Here is a 20,216-nt window from a genome sequence, read left to right on the forward strand (position 1 = left end):
TTTTATTGATATTAGGAAGTGTCTATGGAGGTCAGAAGATTAATAGGCACAGTCTTCGCTATTCTAATCTCCTACATACGTTTCTGAAGCTGTATAAAATTGACAAATAATTAGCAGAATGAATACGGAAACGCGTCATGGTACTCAAGAGGTTAATGGTGTAAGGTGTAAGCGAATGAATGGTTGTCAAATAATCTTCTCCATTCACTGTTACTGCTTTTTTTTGTTTTGTTTTTATTCAAGGCTCGTATACTCAAACATTTCTGTGCTTCACCTCGCCTATTTCAAAAGGCTTTAAGTTTACACGAATTTTTTAAGGTGTTTTTACAGTTCTAGAGGCAGATTGACAACATTTCTACATTATTAACTGGAGAAACACTCTTGAAAACTCCGCTAAGCATTCTATGGCCTTGGAAAATAGTCGTGGAGAGAGAGAGAGCAAAGCGTTTCTGAATACGGATCTAAGACTTTAAGGGAGCGTGGGTACTGTGTGGATGGTTTCTGAGGTATGAATGTTCTGTCATTTAGTGAAGGGTTGTATGTACCGTACGTGTGTATGAATGACTGTGAGGTATTAGTGTAGCCTTCTGTATTGTGTGTGTGTGTGGCTCCTGATATATGTACAGTGACATTAAAAGGTGATATTATACTGTGTCACTAAATGGTGCCTCAGTCTGTAGTGTATGTCGTACGAACACTTGGAAATACAGTCACACTTCTGCATTAACTTTCACTGTTTTCTATTTCCCTTCAGTCAAAAGTGTCCTGATCTACTGACTGGCTCTTGGAAATACAGTTCACTTCCATCGTTTTCTCTTTCTCTTCAGTTAAAAGTCCCATGATCTACTGGCTGACTCTTGGAAAACCTAACCAATGATAGATTCCCGGTAGATCAGAGAACGTAACAGAGAGGGAACCCGATGAACAACAGTAGAGGGGAAGCCAGCATTCGCAAACGCTTTACTCTCTCACCATGACTACTCGTATTTCCAAAGGCTACATAAGGGATAAGCCAAATTCTCAATATTTCTTCTTATGATAATATAAAAATCGTGCTAACATATAGATTGAACAACGAAAACAACTTGAAAACTCGTGTTCCTTCAAAGTAAAGCCTTTTAACCCCTTCAATACTAGGAAATATCTTTACCTTGAGATTTGTGTACGATTAGACCGTTTTATTGATATTCGGAAAGGTCTATGGAGGCCAGAAGATTAATGGCCACAGTCTTCACTATTTTAATCCCTCATATAAGTTTCTGAAGCTGTATAAAATCACACAAAGTAAGCAGAATGAATATGGAAACGCGTCATGGTACTGAAGGGGTTAAAATAGTGGAGGTGCGCAGGATGTGTATCAAAATATAGATCCCTAGTGTTGTATATTGGTAGGTTACTTCACTAATGATTATGACCCTTCCTTGATACATAGCGGGGTATATTCACCTAGTAATTGTCTCTTATCTATATTTTCTCCTAATGCTTCTGGGAACATATTCATTGTTCCTCTTCCGTGCTCAGTAATCAACTCATCCCATCCACCGCACGGCTGACACGATAACCTTCCCTACCTCACCACCGTCACCGCCGCTCTACACACTTGTTTCTAATTATAGTTCACGTAATCCATGTACTTTTTTTTTCAACATTGTGTCATTACTGAAATAACATGCATTTCGTGTGTGTGTGTGTGTGTGTGTGTGTGTGTGTGTGTGTGTGTGTGTGTGTGTGTGTGTGTGTGTGTGATTCACTGTTTGATCTGCTGCAGTCTCTGACGAGACAGCCAGACGTTACCCTACGGAACGAGCTCAGAGCTCATTATTTCCGATCTTCGGATAGGCCTGAGACCAGGCACACACCACACAACGGGACAACAAGGTCACAACTCCTCGATTTACATCCCGTACCTACTCACTGCTAGGTGAACAGGGGCTACACGTGAAAGGAGACACACTCAAATATCTCCACCCGGCCGGGGAATCGAACCCCGGTCCTCTGGCTTGTGAAGCCAGCGCTCTAACCACTGAGCTACCGGGTGTGTGTGTGTGTGTGTGTGTGTGTGTGTGTGTGTGTGTGTGTGTGTGTGTGTGTGCTTTTTTTTAATGTAAGAGGGAAAGACTGGCCACAGTTAACAAGAAAAAAAATAAATAAAAAAAGGCCCACTCAGTCGCCAGTCCCCTTACAGTGACGAAGAGTTACCTAAAAGAAAAGAGATAAATGTCTTGAAACCTCCGACTGTGTGTGTGTGTGTGTGTGTGTGTGTGTGTGTGTGTGTGTGTGTGTGTGTGTGTGTGTGTGTGTGTGTGTGTGTGTGTACATCTTCACCTGTATCGTGGCCACCGTCAGCTTCCGGCCGTTGAGGTAGCGGCGGGCACGTTCCAGCTGTACCCTCCACGGTGTACCCTCCTCTTCTACCTGGAGCGCCTCGTCAGACAGCTCCTCCCTGGCGCATCTCAGGTACTCCGCTCTGGGGCTGCGGGCAGGGCGAGGCGTTACTCAATGGTAAGGATTGGTAGAGGGGGATTTGAGAGGACCGAGATGAGTAAAGATAGGAAAGTGTCTCAACATTGGAGGAAGTGTAACATGAGAGGTGGTTTTTCTGGGGGTTGGAGGAGGAGGAGGACGAGGAAAATGGGACCTTTCTTTGATTTTTTTGTTTTGTTGTTTTTTCACTTAAAAGTTGTTCTGACATAATAGACAAAAAAATGATAAAATAAATACAAAAGAACCTACTACAAAAAACACTTGTCTCTAAAGAAGGAGATCCCAAAACACACTCCCTCCCCCCCAACGTTAAAAGTGTCTTGAATCCCCATCCTTGTGCATTAAAGGGGCGCCCGTCAACTCGCCACCCCGCCACTTAGTCACCTTCTTCACCTCGTCACCCCGTCATCTTGTCACCTCTTCATCTCTTCACTCCGTCACCTCGTCACCTCTTCACCCCTTCACCCCGTCATCTCGTCATCCCATCACCCCGTCATCTCGTCACCCCATCATCTCTTCAGCCCACAACCCGTCACTCCATCATCTCTTGACATCACCCCATCACCCCGTCACCTCATCACCTCGTCACCCCATCATCTCTTCTTCCCACAACCCCGTCACCCCGTCATCTCTTCACCAAATCACCCCATCACCCCATCATCTCTTCACCCCATTACTCCCTTACCTCGTCATCTCTTCATCTATTCACCACATCACCTTGTCACTCCTTCACCTCTTCACCCCTTCACCCCATCATCCCTTCACCTCATCACCTCATCACCCCATCACCTTGTCACTCCGTCATCTCTTCATCCCATCATCCCTTCACCTCGTCACCTATTCAGTATTCACCCCATCACCTCGTCACTCCGTCATATCTTCACCCGATCACCCAGTTACCCCATCATCCCATCACCCCATCACCCCGTCACCCCGTCAGCTGCTTCTCCTTCCCAGAGTTACGACATGGAGGGTTTTTACGCCTCATATCCTCCTGATATTCCTACTTCCTTCCTGCACCGTGTTTGTGGTGGTGTTGTTGTATTCCTTCCTCTCTTCTGTCTCTTGTGCTTCCTTTCTCCTTTCCCTTATCATTTGTTCTCATTTCTTTTTGCTTTATGATATTTATTACTCTCTCTCTCTCTCTCTCTCTCTCTCTCTCTCTGATAATAAGGAATCCTAGTTATAAAAACAATGCTGTAGGAAAACAATGAAACAGTTGGAAAACGATAAAGAGATAATGATTCATAACAGTAGTAGTAGTAGTAGTAGTAGTAGTAGTAGTAGTAGTAGTAGTAGTAGTAGTAGTAGTAGTAGTAGTAGTAGTAGTAGTAGTAGTAGTAGTAGTAGTAGTAGTAATAATAATAATAATAATAATAATAATAATAATAATAATAATAATAATAATAATAATAATAATAATAATAATAATAATAATAATAATAATAATAATAATAATAATAATAATAATAAGAAGAAGAAGAAGAAGAAAAATGATAATAATGATAAAACAAGAACAGCAACACTACTACTACTACTACTACTACTACTACTATCAACAACAATTACAACAACAACAGTAACAATGAAAATAAGAACGAAAAAAAAAAAACAGGGTACACAACGCGACAATGACCTCATATTCATAACCCTCTGCTCTCTCTCTCTCTCTCTCTCTCTCTCTCTCTCTCTCTCTCTCTCTCTCTCTCTCTCAACACGACTAGCATCTCCCAAGCCCACAGAGACCACTAATCCAATTCTTTACACTGTTTCCCCTTGTGGTGATACAGAAACCTTGTTAATCTGTCACTAAAACCTTAAAACATCCTTGGAACCCGTGTGACTTCAACTAGAGGCCTTTCAAAGTAATAAGGGTGTGGCGCAGAGATGTTACAAGATACGAGTCTCTTAAACCTTAAAAAACTTCCTTAAAAACTCGTGCAACTTCATCTAAAGCCCTTTGAAGGTATAATAGTGGCGGGCCGGCGCAGAGGCTTTTGAAAATAGTGAAGGTGGTGCGTAGATGTGTTGCAAGGTACCAGTCTCTTGCTTAAACCTTAAAAACACTCCTAAAAACTCGTGCAACATTAACTAGAGTGCAGCGCGATAGGTGTTTCAATCAAGGTACCAAACTGTTACGTAAACCTTAAAAACACTCTCAAAAACCCGTGCAATTTTAACTAGAGTGCGGTGCAGATGTGTTTCAAGCTACCAGTCTCTTAAACCTTAAAAACACCCTGAAAAACCCGTGTAACATTAACTAGAGTTCAGCGCAAATATATTTCAAGGTACCAATCCCTTACGTAAACCTTAAAAACATTCATAAAAACCAGTGCGACTTTAACTAGAGTGCGGCGTAAAGATATTACAAGCTACCAATCTCTTACGTAAACCTTAACCCCCTTCAGTACTGGAACGCACTTTTACCACGAGTTTTGGGTTTGATTAGATTTTATTAACATCAGGAAGGGTTTATGGAGGTCAGAAGATTAATGGCCAGTGTTTACTGTTTTTAGTCCCCACATGAGTATCTGAAGCTGTTTAAAATTGCCAAATAGTAACCAGAATAAATATGAAAGCGCGTCCTGGTACTGAAGGGGTTAAAACACACATAAAAATCTGTGCAACTTCAACTAAAGGCCATAGAAAATAGTGGCGGTGCGGCGCAGATGTGTTTCAAACTAACAATTTAACTCATACCTTAAAAACACCCTTGAAAACCCGTGCAACTTTAATTAGAGGGCCTTGAAAGCATAGCGGAGGTTCAGCGCTGAAATGTTTAAAGCTACGAGTATGTAACTTAAATCTTAAACAAACTAGAGACCTTTGAAATCATAGTGGATGTGTGGCGCGTACTGGTGTTTGAAGCTACAAGGCTCCATATTTAGAAACACTACTCTCTCACCACGACTATTTTCCAAGGCCACAAAGATGATTAGCGAGGTTTTCAAGTGCTTCTTCTGTTAAAAATGTAGAAATCTTGTCACTCTGCCCCTAGAACTCTAAAAAGTTGCTTAAAATTGCTTAAAATTTTTCAAGAGTGCTTCTCCTGTTCATAACAGAAATATTGTCAATCTGCCTCTACAATCGTAAAAACACCCTTAAAAACTCCTGTAAATTTAGATCAAGCCTTTTAAATACTGGAGGTGAACTGCAGAAGTGTTGAGAATACGAGCCCAATCTCTTACTTCGGGTAGGCCGGGACGAGCGGGCTGGGGGAGGCTGAGAGGCTTCCCGGGCCCAGGGCGTCTCTCAGCCAGGCGACCGTCACGTGCACCAGACACGGGAAGCGCCTCGATATCTGGCCAGGTGAAGCAGGGCGGGGTGAGGGAGGGAGAGAGTGAGTGGGACGGGGGAAGGTAGAGTGAGTGAGGGGTAAGGGGGGGAGGAGAGAGTAAATGGTGTTAAGACGACCCAGTTCCTGTTGCGTATTTCCGGTGATAGAGAGAAGGGAAATACACCGATACAATAATACGTACTGACATATACACACGGAAAGGTTAAATTGAACGATAACGAGAACGAGAACAAGAACGAGAGAGAGAGAGAGAGAGAGAGAGAGAGAGAAGAATCTATCACGACCTTCCAGAATATACAAACACAAGAGAAAGTATCAAAACGTTTTCAGAACTAGGAAGTGAGGGAGAATACCCGGAAAATTCATAAACTTAGGAAGAAGGAAAGAAAAGAGAGAGAGAGAGAGAGAGAGAGAGAGAGAGAGAGAGAGAGAGAGAGAGAGAGAGAGAGAGAGAGAGAGAGAGAGAGAGAAACAATACAAGGATATCATAGAGTTAAGAGTAAGCGTGGCTGGGTGGGAACACGGAAAATTCTTAACAGTAGTGGCAGGAGTGTCACCTGCGAAGATCTTTTCCTGGAGTGAAATAGGAAAAGGAGAAAGTAACGAGTGAGGAGCAAGGAGTGAGCCAAAGGGTGAAATGAAGGTGGCGCTACTCAAGGTGATGCTGTGACGCGGTGCTGAAAGAGTGGGTTGTAAGTGTGAGTTGAAGGTTCGTGTCCCAAATTTGACTTCTTTCGTTTCAGTACAGAAATAAATAATAACGATGATGATAATAAAGAAAGAAAGACAAGAGAAAGAAAGAAAAAAATAAAATAAAATAATAATAATAATAATAATAATAATAATAATAATAATAATAATAATAATAATAATAATAATAATAATAATAACAAGAATAAGAATAAGAATAAGAATAAGAAGAAGAAGAAGAAGAAGAAACAGCAACCCACAATAAACACTCAAGAGCAAACACCTAATACTAATCCACACACACACACACACACACACACACACACACACACACACACACACACACACACACACACACACACGGCCCGGTAGCTCAGTGGTTAGAGCGCTGGCTTCACAAGCCAGAGGATCGGGGTTCGATTCCCCGGCCGGGTGGAGATATTTGGGTGTGTCTCCTTTCACGTGTAGCCCCTGTTCACCTAGCAGTGAGTAGGTACGGGATGTAAATCGAGGAGTTGTGACCGGTGTGTGGTGTGTGCCTGGTCTCAGGCCTATCCGAAGATCGGAAACAATGAGCTCTGAGCTCGTTCCGTAGGGTAACGTCTGGCTGTCTCGTCAGAGACTGCAGCAGATCAATCAATCAAACACACACACACACACACACACACACACACACACACACACACACACACAGAATCCCAGGTACTCTACTTACCGAGGCAGCGTGGAGGGGCAGGACGGGTACACCAGCAGGGAGAGGCGGGTCATACTTGCAAGGCTCCAGCACCTCCAGTATTAGCGAGGGCACCTTCACACTCTGGGCCAGGGACGCCACAGACCTGCCCAGCCGACACACGCCAGCGCCCACCACAGCCACAACGCCCTTGGACGCTAGATGGAGGAGACGTGTAGATGTATGAAGCCCTCGTGTGGGGTTCGAGTGGGTATATGGTGTTATTGTGTGGATATGTGGAGATTTAGTGTTATGTGGGGTTGAAAGAGGTGGATATTTGATGTCTTGTGGATGCGTAGAGGTTTGATGGTACTTGGGGTTGGAAGAGGTTGGGTATGTGGTGGTGTTATGTGGATATGTGGAGGTTTTATGGTATATGGGGTTGGAAAAGGTGGGTATGTGGTGTTGTGTGGTTTTGATGCTATGTAGGGCTGAAAAAGGTGAGTATGTGGTATTATGTGGATCTGTAGAGGTTTAATGGTATGTTGGGCTGAAAGAGGTGGGGTTTGTAGTGGTATTATGTGAAAATATGGAAGCTTGGTGATGTATAGGCTTGAAAAATATGAATACGTGATGGTGTTCTGGCTTCACTCTTAGCTATTCACGTGTTCCGTCTCCACAAGTTACAGGTTAGATGTATTGTAATGGTAAGTAAAGCATGGAAACTCGGTAATGTTGTAATATTCATATGGAGAAATGGACAAGCAGTACGTTGGTCACTATCACTCCAGTCTAGCTACGTATCCAGTCTTTTTCAATAGTGTTTGTACGGAGAGATAAATGTGTAGTAATGCTTTTGAGAGAGAGAGAGAGAGAGAGAGAGAGAGAGAGAGAGAGAGAGAGAGAGAGAGAGAGAGAGAGAGAGAGAGAGAGAGAGAGAGAGAGAGAGAGAGAGAGAGAGAGAGAGAGAGAGAGAGAGAGAGAGAGAGAGAGAGAGAGAGAGAGAGAGAGAGAGAGAGAGAGAGAGATTTTGTGATGTGTAATGAAAGATGTATGGACAGTAATGGAAATAGGAAGAAAAATGAATAAACAGTATGCTATGACCACTTTACCCATCCACTTGCAAACCTACCCAGCTATCCACCAACCTAATCTCCTCCATTAATATCGACAAGGAGAGATGGATACACAATAATACGTGTACTAAGCTTACTTTATTAATCTACCTACTCATATATCCACTTACGAAATCCATCCAGGTGTCTCCACTTCTCCATCTACCCACTCAGGGACACGAAACACTCCACCACACTCCACCAAACTCCTCCACACTTCTCCACATTCCACCATCGACTTCCGTTATCAAATTCTCGACATTTCTAGGTAACCACACTCCATCCTTGTCACAGTCCCGTCACTCAGCCACTGTCATGCCACTCATGGTATACAACTGCTGCTGCAACCACTGTCTTCTGCCCATGCTTCCCTTCTGCACCCTAATCACTGTAACAAGAGGAAGTGGACTGCATATCTTCGCTTCCTTGCTTGGTGTTCTGTGCTTTTTTCTCTATCTTGTCTTTTTTTTTTTTTTTTTGTTATAGTTGGAGTTTGTGATGAGTGTTGTATTCATTCATTTCAAGGTCTTTAACTTACAATGGTGAACTATTATCTATTACGCACACTAACAAATGTACACACACGTACACACACACGCGCGCACGCACGCACGCACACACACACACACACACACACACACACACACACACACACACACACACACACACACACGGCCTGGTAGCTCAGTGGTTAGAGCGCTGGTTTCACAAGCCAGATGACCGGGGTTCGATTCCCCGGCCGGGTGGAGATATTTGGGTGTGTCTCCTTTCACGTGTAGCCCCTGTTCACCTAGCAGTGAGTAGGTACGGGATGTAAATCGAGTTGTGACCTTGTTGTCCCGGTGTCTGGTGTGTGCCTGGTCTCAGACCTATCCGAAGATCGGAAACAATGAGCTCTGAGCTCGTTCCGTAGGGTAACGTCTGGCTGTCTCGTCAGAGACTGCAGCAGATCAAACAGTGAATCACACACACACACACACACACGTTCCTAATTCTTTCTTCCTTACGAGAGTCACGCTATTCTTCGTCCTCCTCCTCCTCCTCCTCCTCCTCCTCCTCCTCCTCCTCCTCCTCCTCCTCCTGCTGCTGCTGCTGTTGGCGCCTCATTGTTCGCCGCCAGTCACCACATCAGCGGCTCTATTAGAATTAATATTTTTTTTCCCCCTTTCTCGGACATGGATACGAATTACTGATGCACCTGAACACACACACACACACACACACACACACACACACACACACACACACACACACACACACACACACACACACACACACACACACACACACACACACACACACACACACACACACACACACACACACACACACAGGTGCAGTGTTTTGTACCGTTACATTAATGAGATACGTTTTAAATGGCCACACTCACGCACGCACTGTCACATGTCACACGTCCGATAGCTGAGTGGTTAGAGCACTGGCTTCACAAGCCAGAGGACCGGGGTTCGATTCCCCGGCCGGGTGGAGATATTTGGGTGTGTCTCCTTTCACGTGTAGCCCCTGTTCACCTAACAGTGAGTAGGTACGGGATGTAAATCGAGGAGTTGTGACCTTGTTGTCCCGGTGTGTGGTGTGTGCCTGGTCTCAGGCCTATCCGAAGATCGGAAATAATGAGCTCTGAGCTCGTTCCGTAGGGTAACGTCTGGCTGTCTCGTCAGAGACTGCAGCAGATCAAACTAGTGAAACACACACACACACACACCTTTAAGTCCTCTCTTGCTTTCCTCTTTCCTGTACACGGCGCGTCTCCTCCGTCCTCTCTATGCACGCACGGCTCATTATCTTGTTACCACACCAAGAAATGTTTATCTGTTCGTTAATAGAGACTATGGTCGTATATAAAACATTAATTCTATCTCGTACATATGTTATTGCACGTTATGATCTCTTTCTTTTTATTTATTTATTTTATTTATTTTTTTTTATGCAGGAAAGAAGGCCAGCCAAAGGCAAAAAAAAAAAAAAAAAAAAAAAAAAAGGCCTACTCGAGTACGGGTTCTCTAAAATATAAGTAAAGAATTATAGCAGAGTTGTTTCCTACGGTTATATAAATTAATCAAGGTTCCTCTTTCATTTCTTTTTCCATATTGTTGTGGTTATAAATGTTGCGGTTGCTGTAATATAAGAACAGCCAAGCATTTTTACTAGTTTTCATTTAACATATCGTCATAGAACAATGGAGCGTAGCACAGTGACATCAGACAGTTTATTTATAGTGTAAGGATTATCCGGTTCTTCCTTTGCAATGCTGTCACAGTTCGGGTGGCAGTAGAGCGTAGAGAAATCAACTCATCAAAGAGGCCATCAAATTTGCAGCCGTGTTCTCTCTCTTCGTGTTCCTTCCTTCCTAATGAATACCTAACCTTCCCCACTGAACATGCCCTGATCTTCCCAGCCCTCCCCATCAGCAGTAATAGTGGCTAGCATGAAAGACACACAACCTCTTCACTCCCTCGTACACCTGCTAGCCTCACCTCCCCTACACACTGCTTTTTTAATTCCCACTCACCATCTCCCCTCCCTCTGCCACTCCCTCTCGCTGCTCCACCTGTTTCCCAAGACACAGGAGGCGGTAATCGAAGGTACTACTCCGAGGTGCAGTGTTTTGTACCGTTACATTAATGAGATACGTTTTAAATGGCCACACTCACGCACGCACTGTCACCGCAATGACTGACGTGGAGCGAGGTTGTTCATAAATTCATGGCGTGTTTGAAAAATGGAATATTGTGTTGTGGTTCGTTTCGTTTCGCCGCTTGTTGCAATGTGCGGTGGTGGTGATGGTGGTGGTGCTTGGCGGTGATGCAGGATTATTATATATTCTCCTTCGTCGCCTTCTGCAGTAGTGGGTGGTTCTCTGTTGGCCTTTGCTTGGTGGTAATGCAGAGAAATATGTTATGTACTGCAGCTTCCTTCACCGCCTTCTGCAGTTTTACTCTATATTTGAATATCCTTGGTCTCCTTGATGGCGGTGCAAGGACGTGATGCATTTCCCCTTACCGTCCTCTACAGATGCAGGATGCAGCAATAGTTTCAGCGGTTATTGCTTGAGGTGAAAATACAAGTTAATGTATATCGAAAACATTCTACGCACATATTTATGCATCTAAAGGCGTTGTTCAGCCGAGGTGGCCCTGAGATAAAGATACAGCGGCCGGGCCAGGTGGTTGTCCATGGCGGGGAAACACCACATCCACACACTCCACATTAATTATGAACTGATTAATACAATCTGAGCATTCAGTGTCACTGTCTCAGAAGGAAAGTATGTGTGAAGGAATGGCAATCAGCTGATTTCCTGCCGGCCTCTCTCCTCTTCCCTGCCCAGCAATGCACGGTGTCACGCAGTGTATTACTTTGGATGGCATTTAATACATCCATACTATCATTGTGCAATGTTTATCGGTAAATTACGTGACAGCTGATATCACTCGCCTCATTGCGACACATTGCAAAGATCTGGAACTTGTCTAAATTATGACTGAATAATTCACGATGCCACCAACAGACACCCATATCCACACACTGAAGGAAATTCATAAAACATGTTACATTCTTTCATCCTCACCTCCTACAGGTATTTTCTTGATCTATTGCATGGGTAAAGGCGGAGCATGATACAGTCTTCTACAGGTATACTTATGTACCTCACTGAATGAGTCATATGGAAACGTCAACTTTCCCTCTCATTTCCTTCAACGAATACTTACCTGTGGCGCTGGCTGACAGTGCTACAGGGACGTGACATACATGTACTATTCGTCACTTTCTGCAGCATAATGCATCTTTTAGACACTGCCTTAACGGACTCCCACACGATAACGCATGGCATCCACCAGTCCACCGAGCACTGACGTGAATAATCCCTAAAAGGTGCTTAATGAAAATAGAAGCAGACACCGGGAGGGAGGACACACCAATTTACGGCGATGATAATGATGATACACGCACATACTTACTTTCCCTTCGCTACTATCCACATGTGCCAACGTAGCATTTACATTCAGACGTAGGGTAACAAAAAACACACAACGATTGCTTACATACACCACTCACACACACACTCTCTCATTAACGCTAACAAATCAAGAAGGGAAGGAATCAATGTTGTACTGATATTGTCTCCTCCTTCAGCACTCACCCACAATGCTCTTCTTCGGGAAGGCTTTGCGCTCGACGAAGTGGTAGGCCAGCGTGAGGTTGAGGGAGGCGGTGATGGAGGCGAGAGCGGTCTTGGCGTGGAGGTCTTGTTGGCGGATTCCCGACGGTGAGAAGTCAAAGAGGTGATCGTGTACCACTACTGAAGGTGGGAAAAAAGAGAGAGAGAGAGAGAGAGAGAGAGAGAGAGAGAGAGAGAGAGAGAGAGAGAGAGAGAGAGAGAGAGAGAGAGAAGGGTTACGTAAATTAGAATATCCGCTTAAACAAATGAAGTACATAAAACAAAGGAAGAATAGAAATAAGAATAATAATAGAAAATGATACACCAAAATAGAGAAAAAGTTATGTATTTGAGGCAAGGCAAGGAAAAAGAGACAGAACTGCAATTTACATAGAAACAAAAGAACTTCGATGACAGAGAGAGAGAGAGAGAGAGAGAGAGAGAGAGAGAGAGAGAGAGAGAGAGAGAGAGAGAGAGAGAGAGAGAGAATAACTACGTAGATAGCTTAAATATTCACCCCTCATCGCCTCTCCTTCACCTACAATCAGGCATTCTCTACTCTCTGGTAACCTAATGAACCATCCCCATACAAATCAACACACCACCTTACCACAGACACCCTCTAAGATGCTCAAACCTTAAATGGAGCCTCTTGTATACAATTAACTATATTTTCAACCCTCCCTTTATCTCTTCATTCCCTCCCCCCCCCACCCAATTATACTGCTCCTGCTCCTCCCCACTCAATATTCTCTATGGCAGTACACAATCAGTGCAATTAACAACATAAAGAGGGGCTGGGGTGCTACTAGCTTCTATTATTACTGCACCAGGCAAATCAGTCTTAACCCCTTCAGTACCACGACGTGTTTCCATATTCATTCTGCTTACTATCTGGTGATTTTATACAGCTGCAGAAATTCATGTGGGGGATTAAAATAGTGAAGACTCTGGCCATTAATCCTCTGACCTCCATAGATCCTTCCTAATGGCAATACAATGGTTTAAACTTACACAAATCTCAAGGTCAAAATGTGTTCCAATACTGAAGGGGAATTCATGGATGGAGTATGCTGTCTGCTGTTTGGCTCACCTTCCCTTTATCACATACTACTTCCATATTCTTCTTTTTTTTGCTTTTACAGCCGTCTCTAAAGTATCAGGTAGTTTTCACAGTCTCCCTTTCTCATTTGCTAGCCAACCAACAAAAGGACTTCAGCTGCGATCAGGTTCCACAATGAAATTAGGCCGCTATTCTTTTATACTTTTTTGTTATCGTTTGGGAGCGTACGAAAGAGGAACTGGTAAGACTGACTAGAACATTAGATTAGAGTGAATAGAGGGAGGTTTCAATAAAAGGATAAAGTGAATTAAGAGGTTTAGATATTAGAATAAAGTGAAGAGAGAGGTTCAAATATGAGATGAGAGAGAACAGAAAGCTTTGAATATGAATAGAGAGAGAACAGAGATTTAAATATAAGAGATAGAGAGAGAATAAAGAGATTTGAATATGAGAAGAGAAAAAGAAGAGAGGATTATATATTAGAATCGAGTGAATGGAGTGGTTTAGATGTTAGATTAAAATGCATAAAAAAGGTTTAAATATTACAACAGAGTGAATAGAGAGAATCAAGTATTGAAATAGCGAATAGAGGTTGAAATACTAGAATAGTGAATAGAGAGAGAGAGAGAGGTCTGAATATAAGAAAAGAAAGCATACAGGTTTGAATATTACAATAAAAAGAAGAGAGGTTGAAATACTAGAATAGCGAAAAAAGGTTTGAATATAAAAATAGTTTCACAGTTTCATAGTAGATATCTGGAAGAGACCAAAGAGTAAGCGTGTGACTCCAGCTCTAAGTCGCTAAAAACAAAGCTCTAATATCTGTAGTGTGTCAGTGGGGATCCTCATAGGGTGGCCAGTTACATATCAGTGGTCGTTGTGGCCTTGTTAATTCAAGGCTGTATAGTCCCATTTTTTTTTTTTTTTTTGACACTTCCACACCCTATCCAGTTTCCTTTCAAACTCCAATACTGTTCTGGCATCAACCACAGTGTCTGGGAGGCTATTCCAATTGTTTGCTACCCTATAGCAGAATGTGTATTTCCTGACGTCCAATCTTGGCCTCTGCTTGTATATCAGTTTTAGAAAGCTTAGGGAGTTAAATATTACAATAGAATAAAGAGAGGTTTAAATATTAGACTGGCAGGTGAGTGGGCCTTTTTGATTAATTGTTTTTGTTGTCGTTGATCAGTGAAGAGAGGTTTACATATTAGACTGGCAAGTAAGTGGGCCTTTCTGTTTAATTGTTTTTGTTGTCCTTGGCCAGTGAAGAGAGGTTTAAATATTGGACTGGCAGGTAAGTGGGCCTTTCTGTTTAATTCATTTTTGTTGTCCTTGGCCAGTTTTCTCCTCTTGCATAAAAAGTAAGACTAGTGAATAGAAGTTTAACCCATTCTGTATTGGGACTCATTTCTATCTTGAGGTTTGTGTATCATTAGACTATTTTATTGACATTAGGAAGAGTCGACGGAGGTCAGAAGAATAGTGGCCTCAGTCTTCACTATTTGAATCCCCGACATGAGTTTCGGAAGCTTTAAAAAATCACCAAATAGTAAGCAGAATAAATATGGAAACGCGTCATGGTACTGAAGGGGTTAAATAACAGATACACTTAATGATGGGAGTGACAAGTGGAGTGTAGGTGTAGGCATGTGTGTTTCATATAGAGACTGCCACAGTAGGCCTAATAGATTCCTGCTTCTTTCCTTAGGCTGTGATGGATTCCTTAACCTCTTCAGACCGTGGTACAGTGGAACCTGCGTGCTTTGCGGTCAGAGGGGTCTCCAAGCGCAAGGGTTCGAATCCTGTCCACGGTCCGAGTGTAGGTTGGGCTTCCTCACATGGGACAATGGTTTCCTACAGGGTGGATTTTGAGATAGGAGGTACTCCAAAAAGTATCCCCTTTAGCCCATAAATTCCCGTGAAAAGCCCACATGGTATAAAAAAAAAAAAAGATGCGTTTCCATATTCATTCTGCTGACTATTGGGTAATTTCATACAGCTTCAGAAACACATGTGGGGAATTGAAATAGTGAAGACTGTGGCCATTAATCTTCTGACCTTCATAGACCCTTCCTAATGTCAATAAAATGGACTAATCGCACACAGATCTTAAAGTAGAAATGTGTCCTAGCAGTGAAGAGATTAAGGTGCATTTTCAATCTCATTATTATTCTTTATTTTACTGTGTATTGAAGAACATGTTTTCAGCTTGTGTATTAATGGTCTCGAGGCTGTCTGCTCTTACTTATGAATCTCTCTCTCTCTCTCTCTCTCTCTCTCTCTCTCTCTCTCTCTCTCTCTCTCACACACACACACACACACACACACACACTTTTTGATTCCCTTTATGTCACGTAATTATCTTGTAAGTGATGAAGAGCGCCATTATTGTGCATGATTCGATGACGTACACACACACACACACACACACACACACACACACACACACACACACACACACACACACACACTCTCTCTCTCTCTCTCTCTCTCTCTCTCTCTCTCTCTCTCTCTCTCTCTCTCTCTCTCTCTCTCCATGCCCAAAGACGATATAACACTTTAAATTTTACATTCTCACCACTACCAGGAGGAGGAGGAGGAGGAGGAGGAGGAGGAGGAGGAGGAGGAGGAAGAAGAAGAGGGAGAAGAAGAAGACCTCGGTGACGCCTCTGCGAACATGAATGATGGACGATGAGAAACCGCGACCATCTTTTACCGCCCATCCACCCACCCAACCCACCCACCCAACCACCCACCCACCCACCCGTCCGCCCGCCCGCCCGCCCATCCACGCCTCGCCTTCGCCTCACTCCCGCCTATGAAATAAAAATAAAAACAAGAGGCTTTCAGTTCGTCGTCAAGATTCAAGGAGAAATAATTCAAAGGGCCTGAGAGAGAGAGAGAGAGAGAGAGAGAGAGAGAGAGAGAGAGAGAGAGAGAGAGAGAGAGAGAGAGAGAGAGAGAGAGAGAGAGAGAGAGAGAGAGAGAGAGAGAGAGAGAGAGAGAGAGAGAGAGAGCAGGGAGGCGTCTCGAGAGTGTGTAAGCACTGATGAGGTGACACATCAAACAGCATTCGTGTGTGTGTGTGTGTGTGTGTGTGTGTGTGTGTGTGTGTGTGTGTGTGTGTGTGTGTGTGTGTGTGTGTGTGTGTGTGTGTGTGTGTGTGTGTGTGTTATGGCCACGCAGAAGTTTCCCGCCACTCATTGGTCGGTGCGGGAAGCGAGTGTTTGTTCTGGCATGCAGCAGCGGGAGGAACAGAAGGAGTTGTTGGCAGTAATAACACACGAGCCGTAATGAATGCCAGCTTGACGTGACGCGGAGAAGGTGAACTGACGCGGATTGACGCTCAGAGCAAAGACAACTTGGTTCACAGGGAGAGAGAGAGAGAGAGAGAGAGAGAGAGAGAGAGAGAGAGAGAGAGAGAGAGAGACTTTCCAGTAATACCATTGAAGTCTTTTCTTGCAGGTTTTTTTTCAGGTATTCATCTCGTTTCTTTTCTTTCTCTGACATACTTTCATTTAATGTCTGACTGAAAAGAGAAACCATGTGGTGATTTATCAAAATGTTTCTCTGCTTCTTTTTAATATCTTTTTTGAAGTTTGGTCTAATAACTGGCTAAAACTCTACAATTTTTTTTTTTTTATTTTTTGCGTTTGTTTTCATATGCTTTATGTTCCTTACTTATTTTTAATTTGTTTTATTTACTTACTATTATCACTATTCTCTAGTTTAAGAAAATAACAAATATCCTACTTATTTCAATACCATCGTAAAATTCATCTCCTTTTCTAACATATTCTCATTTCTTTTATCTCTTCGCGTTTCACATAACACACATCAAAACACTTAACCTTCCCCTGTCGTCGTAAACCATCCTCTCGTCACCTTCACTGTCTTTCTACCCCCAAACAGCTTTACCTCATCCCACCGAGACACTCACAATGAATCAGACCAGAGCTACAGTGGCTGAGAGAATTCTGCTTCCTTAGAATTGCGTGAGGGGCGAAAACAACCAGGCACCAACACAGGAATGCCATAAAAGCACAGTCACGGTTCAGGGGGTAAAGTGATGCCAAATGACAGGTGTAGGCGGGCGCTGAGTGGTGGCGATAGAGTAAAGGCAGTGGTGGAGGAGGTGGAAGCACGGATAATGATAGTATAGCTCAGGCCTGAAAGTTGAGGAGTTGGTAGCGAGTCACGAGGTTAAGTATGAGTGCATGTGACGTGTGGCGGTGATAGTGAAGTCATGTTAGGGAGCGAAGGATGAGTTAGTGAGGAGTTAATGCTAAAGTGTGTCTGTGTGTTTGGTTATCTATCTGTCTGTCTCCCTGTGTGTGCTCCAACATGCGAAGTCACGGTCGTGGTGTTCGTGAGATGGCCAGTGAATATAAATGACGCTAACAGGAAGGCAGTGACGTCAGTAGCGGGAGCAAAAGGGAGAGGGAAGGTGCTTTGCGTGATGGAGGTGTTTCTTTCTACCTACTTTTTACATGTCGTGTCAAGGGAAAAGGAATGATTTGCATGTAGTAACCAAAAGGAGATAGCAAGCCTTACCACCAACACGATGTACAGATTACAGCCACATCACAACACTCGCGCACGAAACATTAATGCATTAGCTCACGGGTAAGCCAGGCCAGTCCAGGTAAAGTCAGGTGAGGCAAGATTACAAACACACAGACACAAAAAACGAGACACAGAGACACACAGCGGGCCTAGAGACCAGAACACACACACACACACACACACACACACACACACACACACACACACACACACACACACATTGTGCGAGTCTTAAATAAATAAGTGCTTTTTAGGTTAAGTTAGATCCATAGTTAGGTTAAGCATTTTTAGTTCATTGTGTTAATGTCCCTCCCCCCTGTACATTTTCACTGTAATTTTTTACATTGCCAACCTAATAAACCATATATTATTATTATTATTATTATTATTATTATTATTATTATTATTACACACACACACACACACACACACACACACACACACACACACCCGGTAGCTCAGTGGTTAGAGCGCTGGCTTCACAAGCCAGAGGACCGGAGTTCGATTCCCCGGCCGGGTGGAGATATTTGGATATGTCTTCCTTCACGTGTAGCCCCTGTTCACCTAGCAGTGAGTAGGTACGGGATGTAAATCGAGGAGTTGTGACCCAGTTGTCCCGGTGTGTGATGTGTGCCTGGTCTCAGGCCTATCCGAAGATCGGAAATAATGAGCTCTGAGCTCGTTCTGTAGGGTAACGTCTGGCTGTCTCATCAGAGACTGCAGCAGATCAAACAGTGAAACACACACACACACACACACACACACACACACACACACACACACACACACACACACACACACAAATCCCACTCACGGGACTTCCATAAGAGATACAGAGCCACACTAGTCAAGAAGAGGTGCAGGAAACACACAACAACCTCAAGCAAGAGGCAGACACAGCAGACCAAGAGAAAGACGACCAGAAGACACAGAGACATACAGAAGCCTCCTCGCGAAACTCCAATAAGAGATACAGAGCCACATTAATCAAGAGATGCAAGAGACAGAGACATATAGATACACAACTCCCTCACGGAACTCCATTGACAAAGACAGTGACACGGAGACTGAATGAGAAGAGGCAAAGCCAACGCAGTGAAATGAATAAGCACCAAGTCAAGAGAAGAACAAGCAAAGTGGAAGAGTGAAACAAAAGTGAGTCTGTGAATAATGTAGTCTTTCTCTCCTTCCTAGCACAGCGATTCATGAAGACAGCTGCGGGAAAAATTAAAGACACAGCTGATGTAATGCAGAGTCCTTAATTGCGTATTCAGAAACGCTTGGCTCTCACCACGACTGTTTTCCAAGGCCACAGAGATGATTAGCAGGGTTTTCTAGTGTTTCTCCAGTTTATAATGTAGAAATCTTGTCACTTTGCCTCTAGAACCGTAAAAAAACACCTTAAGAATCATGTCACTCTAAATAAACTCTCTTGAAATAGTGAAGTGAAGCATGGAAGTGTTTGAGAATACGAGCCGTACTTGTCTGGCGGGAACAGGAGGGCGTGAAATGACAGGTGTTTGTGCTCACTTTACCTCTCATGTCTCAGAGCGATGAACTTCCGAAACACCAAATGAGAGGACGAGTGAGATGCTGCTACTGCTACTACTGCTACTAATACTGACCGCTGCTACCAGTCTTTCACACACACACACACACACACACACACACACACACACACACATGTAAATGGTTCCTGGAAAAATCGTGTAGGTTAGATTTAAGTATATCAAAAGGGAACGTGTGTGTGTGTGTGTGTGTGTGTGTGTGTGTGTGTGTGTGTGTGTGTGTGTGTGTGTGTGTGTGTGTGTGTGTGTGTGTGTGTGTGTGCATAATACCCCCACGGTCTTAGGAATCATGAACTGCTCTCTCTCTCTCTCTCTCTCTCTCCATCCATCCATCCACCTATTCATCCATTTATCTATCTACTATTTATCTATTAATCTATCTATCTATCTATCTATCTATCTATCAATCAATCAATCTATCTATTCATCTATCAATCCTCCTCTCTCCCTTATACGAGGAATAAGAAGTACAAGAGAAGATAAAAAGAACTCGGCCTTGGAGTGACTCGCGCATTGCATAATCAGAAGCAACAAAGGACAAAGGCTCCCATCCAGGTGTCCGCCTCCTCACTGTGC

The 20,216-nt window shown here is 43.4% G+C and overlaps 1 protein-coding gene across 5 annotated transcripts in view; it reads right to left on the reverse strand.

Annotated features, from left to right (window-relative positions):
* Window positions 1–20,216, reverse strand: part of LOC123499735 (glutamate receptor U1-like) — a 56,297-nt gene that overhangs the window by 9,831 nt on the left and 26,250 nt on the right. For 2 of the 5 annotated variants that reach the window (XM_045248165.1, XM_045248166.1), the window contains exons 2-5: window positions 12,423–12,581; window positions 7,188–7,363; window positions 5,673–5,785; window positions 2,326–2,473 (exon numbers count right to left, since the gene is read on the reverse strand). In XM_045248165.1, coding sequence (XP_045104100.1) covers window positions 2,326–2,473; window positions 5,673–5,785; window positions 7,188–7,363; window positions 12,423–12,581 — 596 coding nt within the window. The remainder of the gene's footprint in view (window positions 1–2,325; window positions 2,474–5,672; window positions 5,786–7,187; window positions 7,364–12,422; window positions 12,582–20,216) is intronic. The other 3 variants (XM_045248169.1, XM_045248170.1, XM_045248167.1) reach the window with 2 other exon arrangements.

This window comes from Portunus trituberculatus, chromosome 50, assembly GCF_017591435.1.
Source record: "Portunus trituberculatus isolate SZX2019 chromosome 50, ASM1759143v1, whole genome shotgun sequence".
In the NCBI taxonomy this organism is placed as follows: domain Eukaryota; kingdom Metazoa; phylum Arthropoda; class Malacostraca; order Decapoda; family Portunidae; genus Portunus; species Portunus trituberculatus.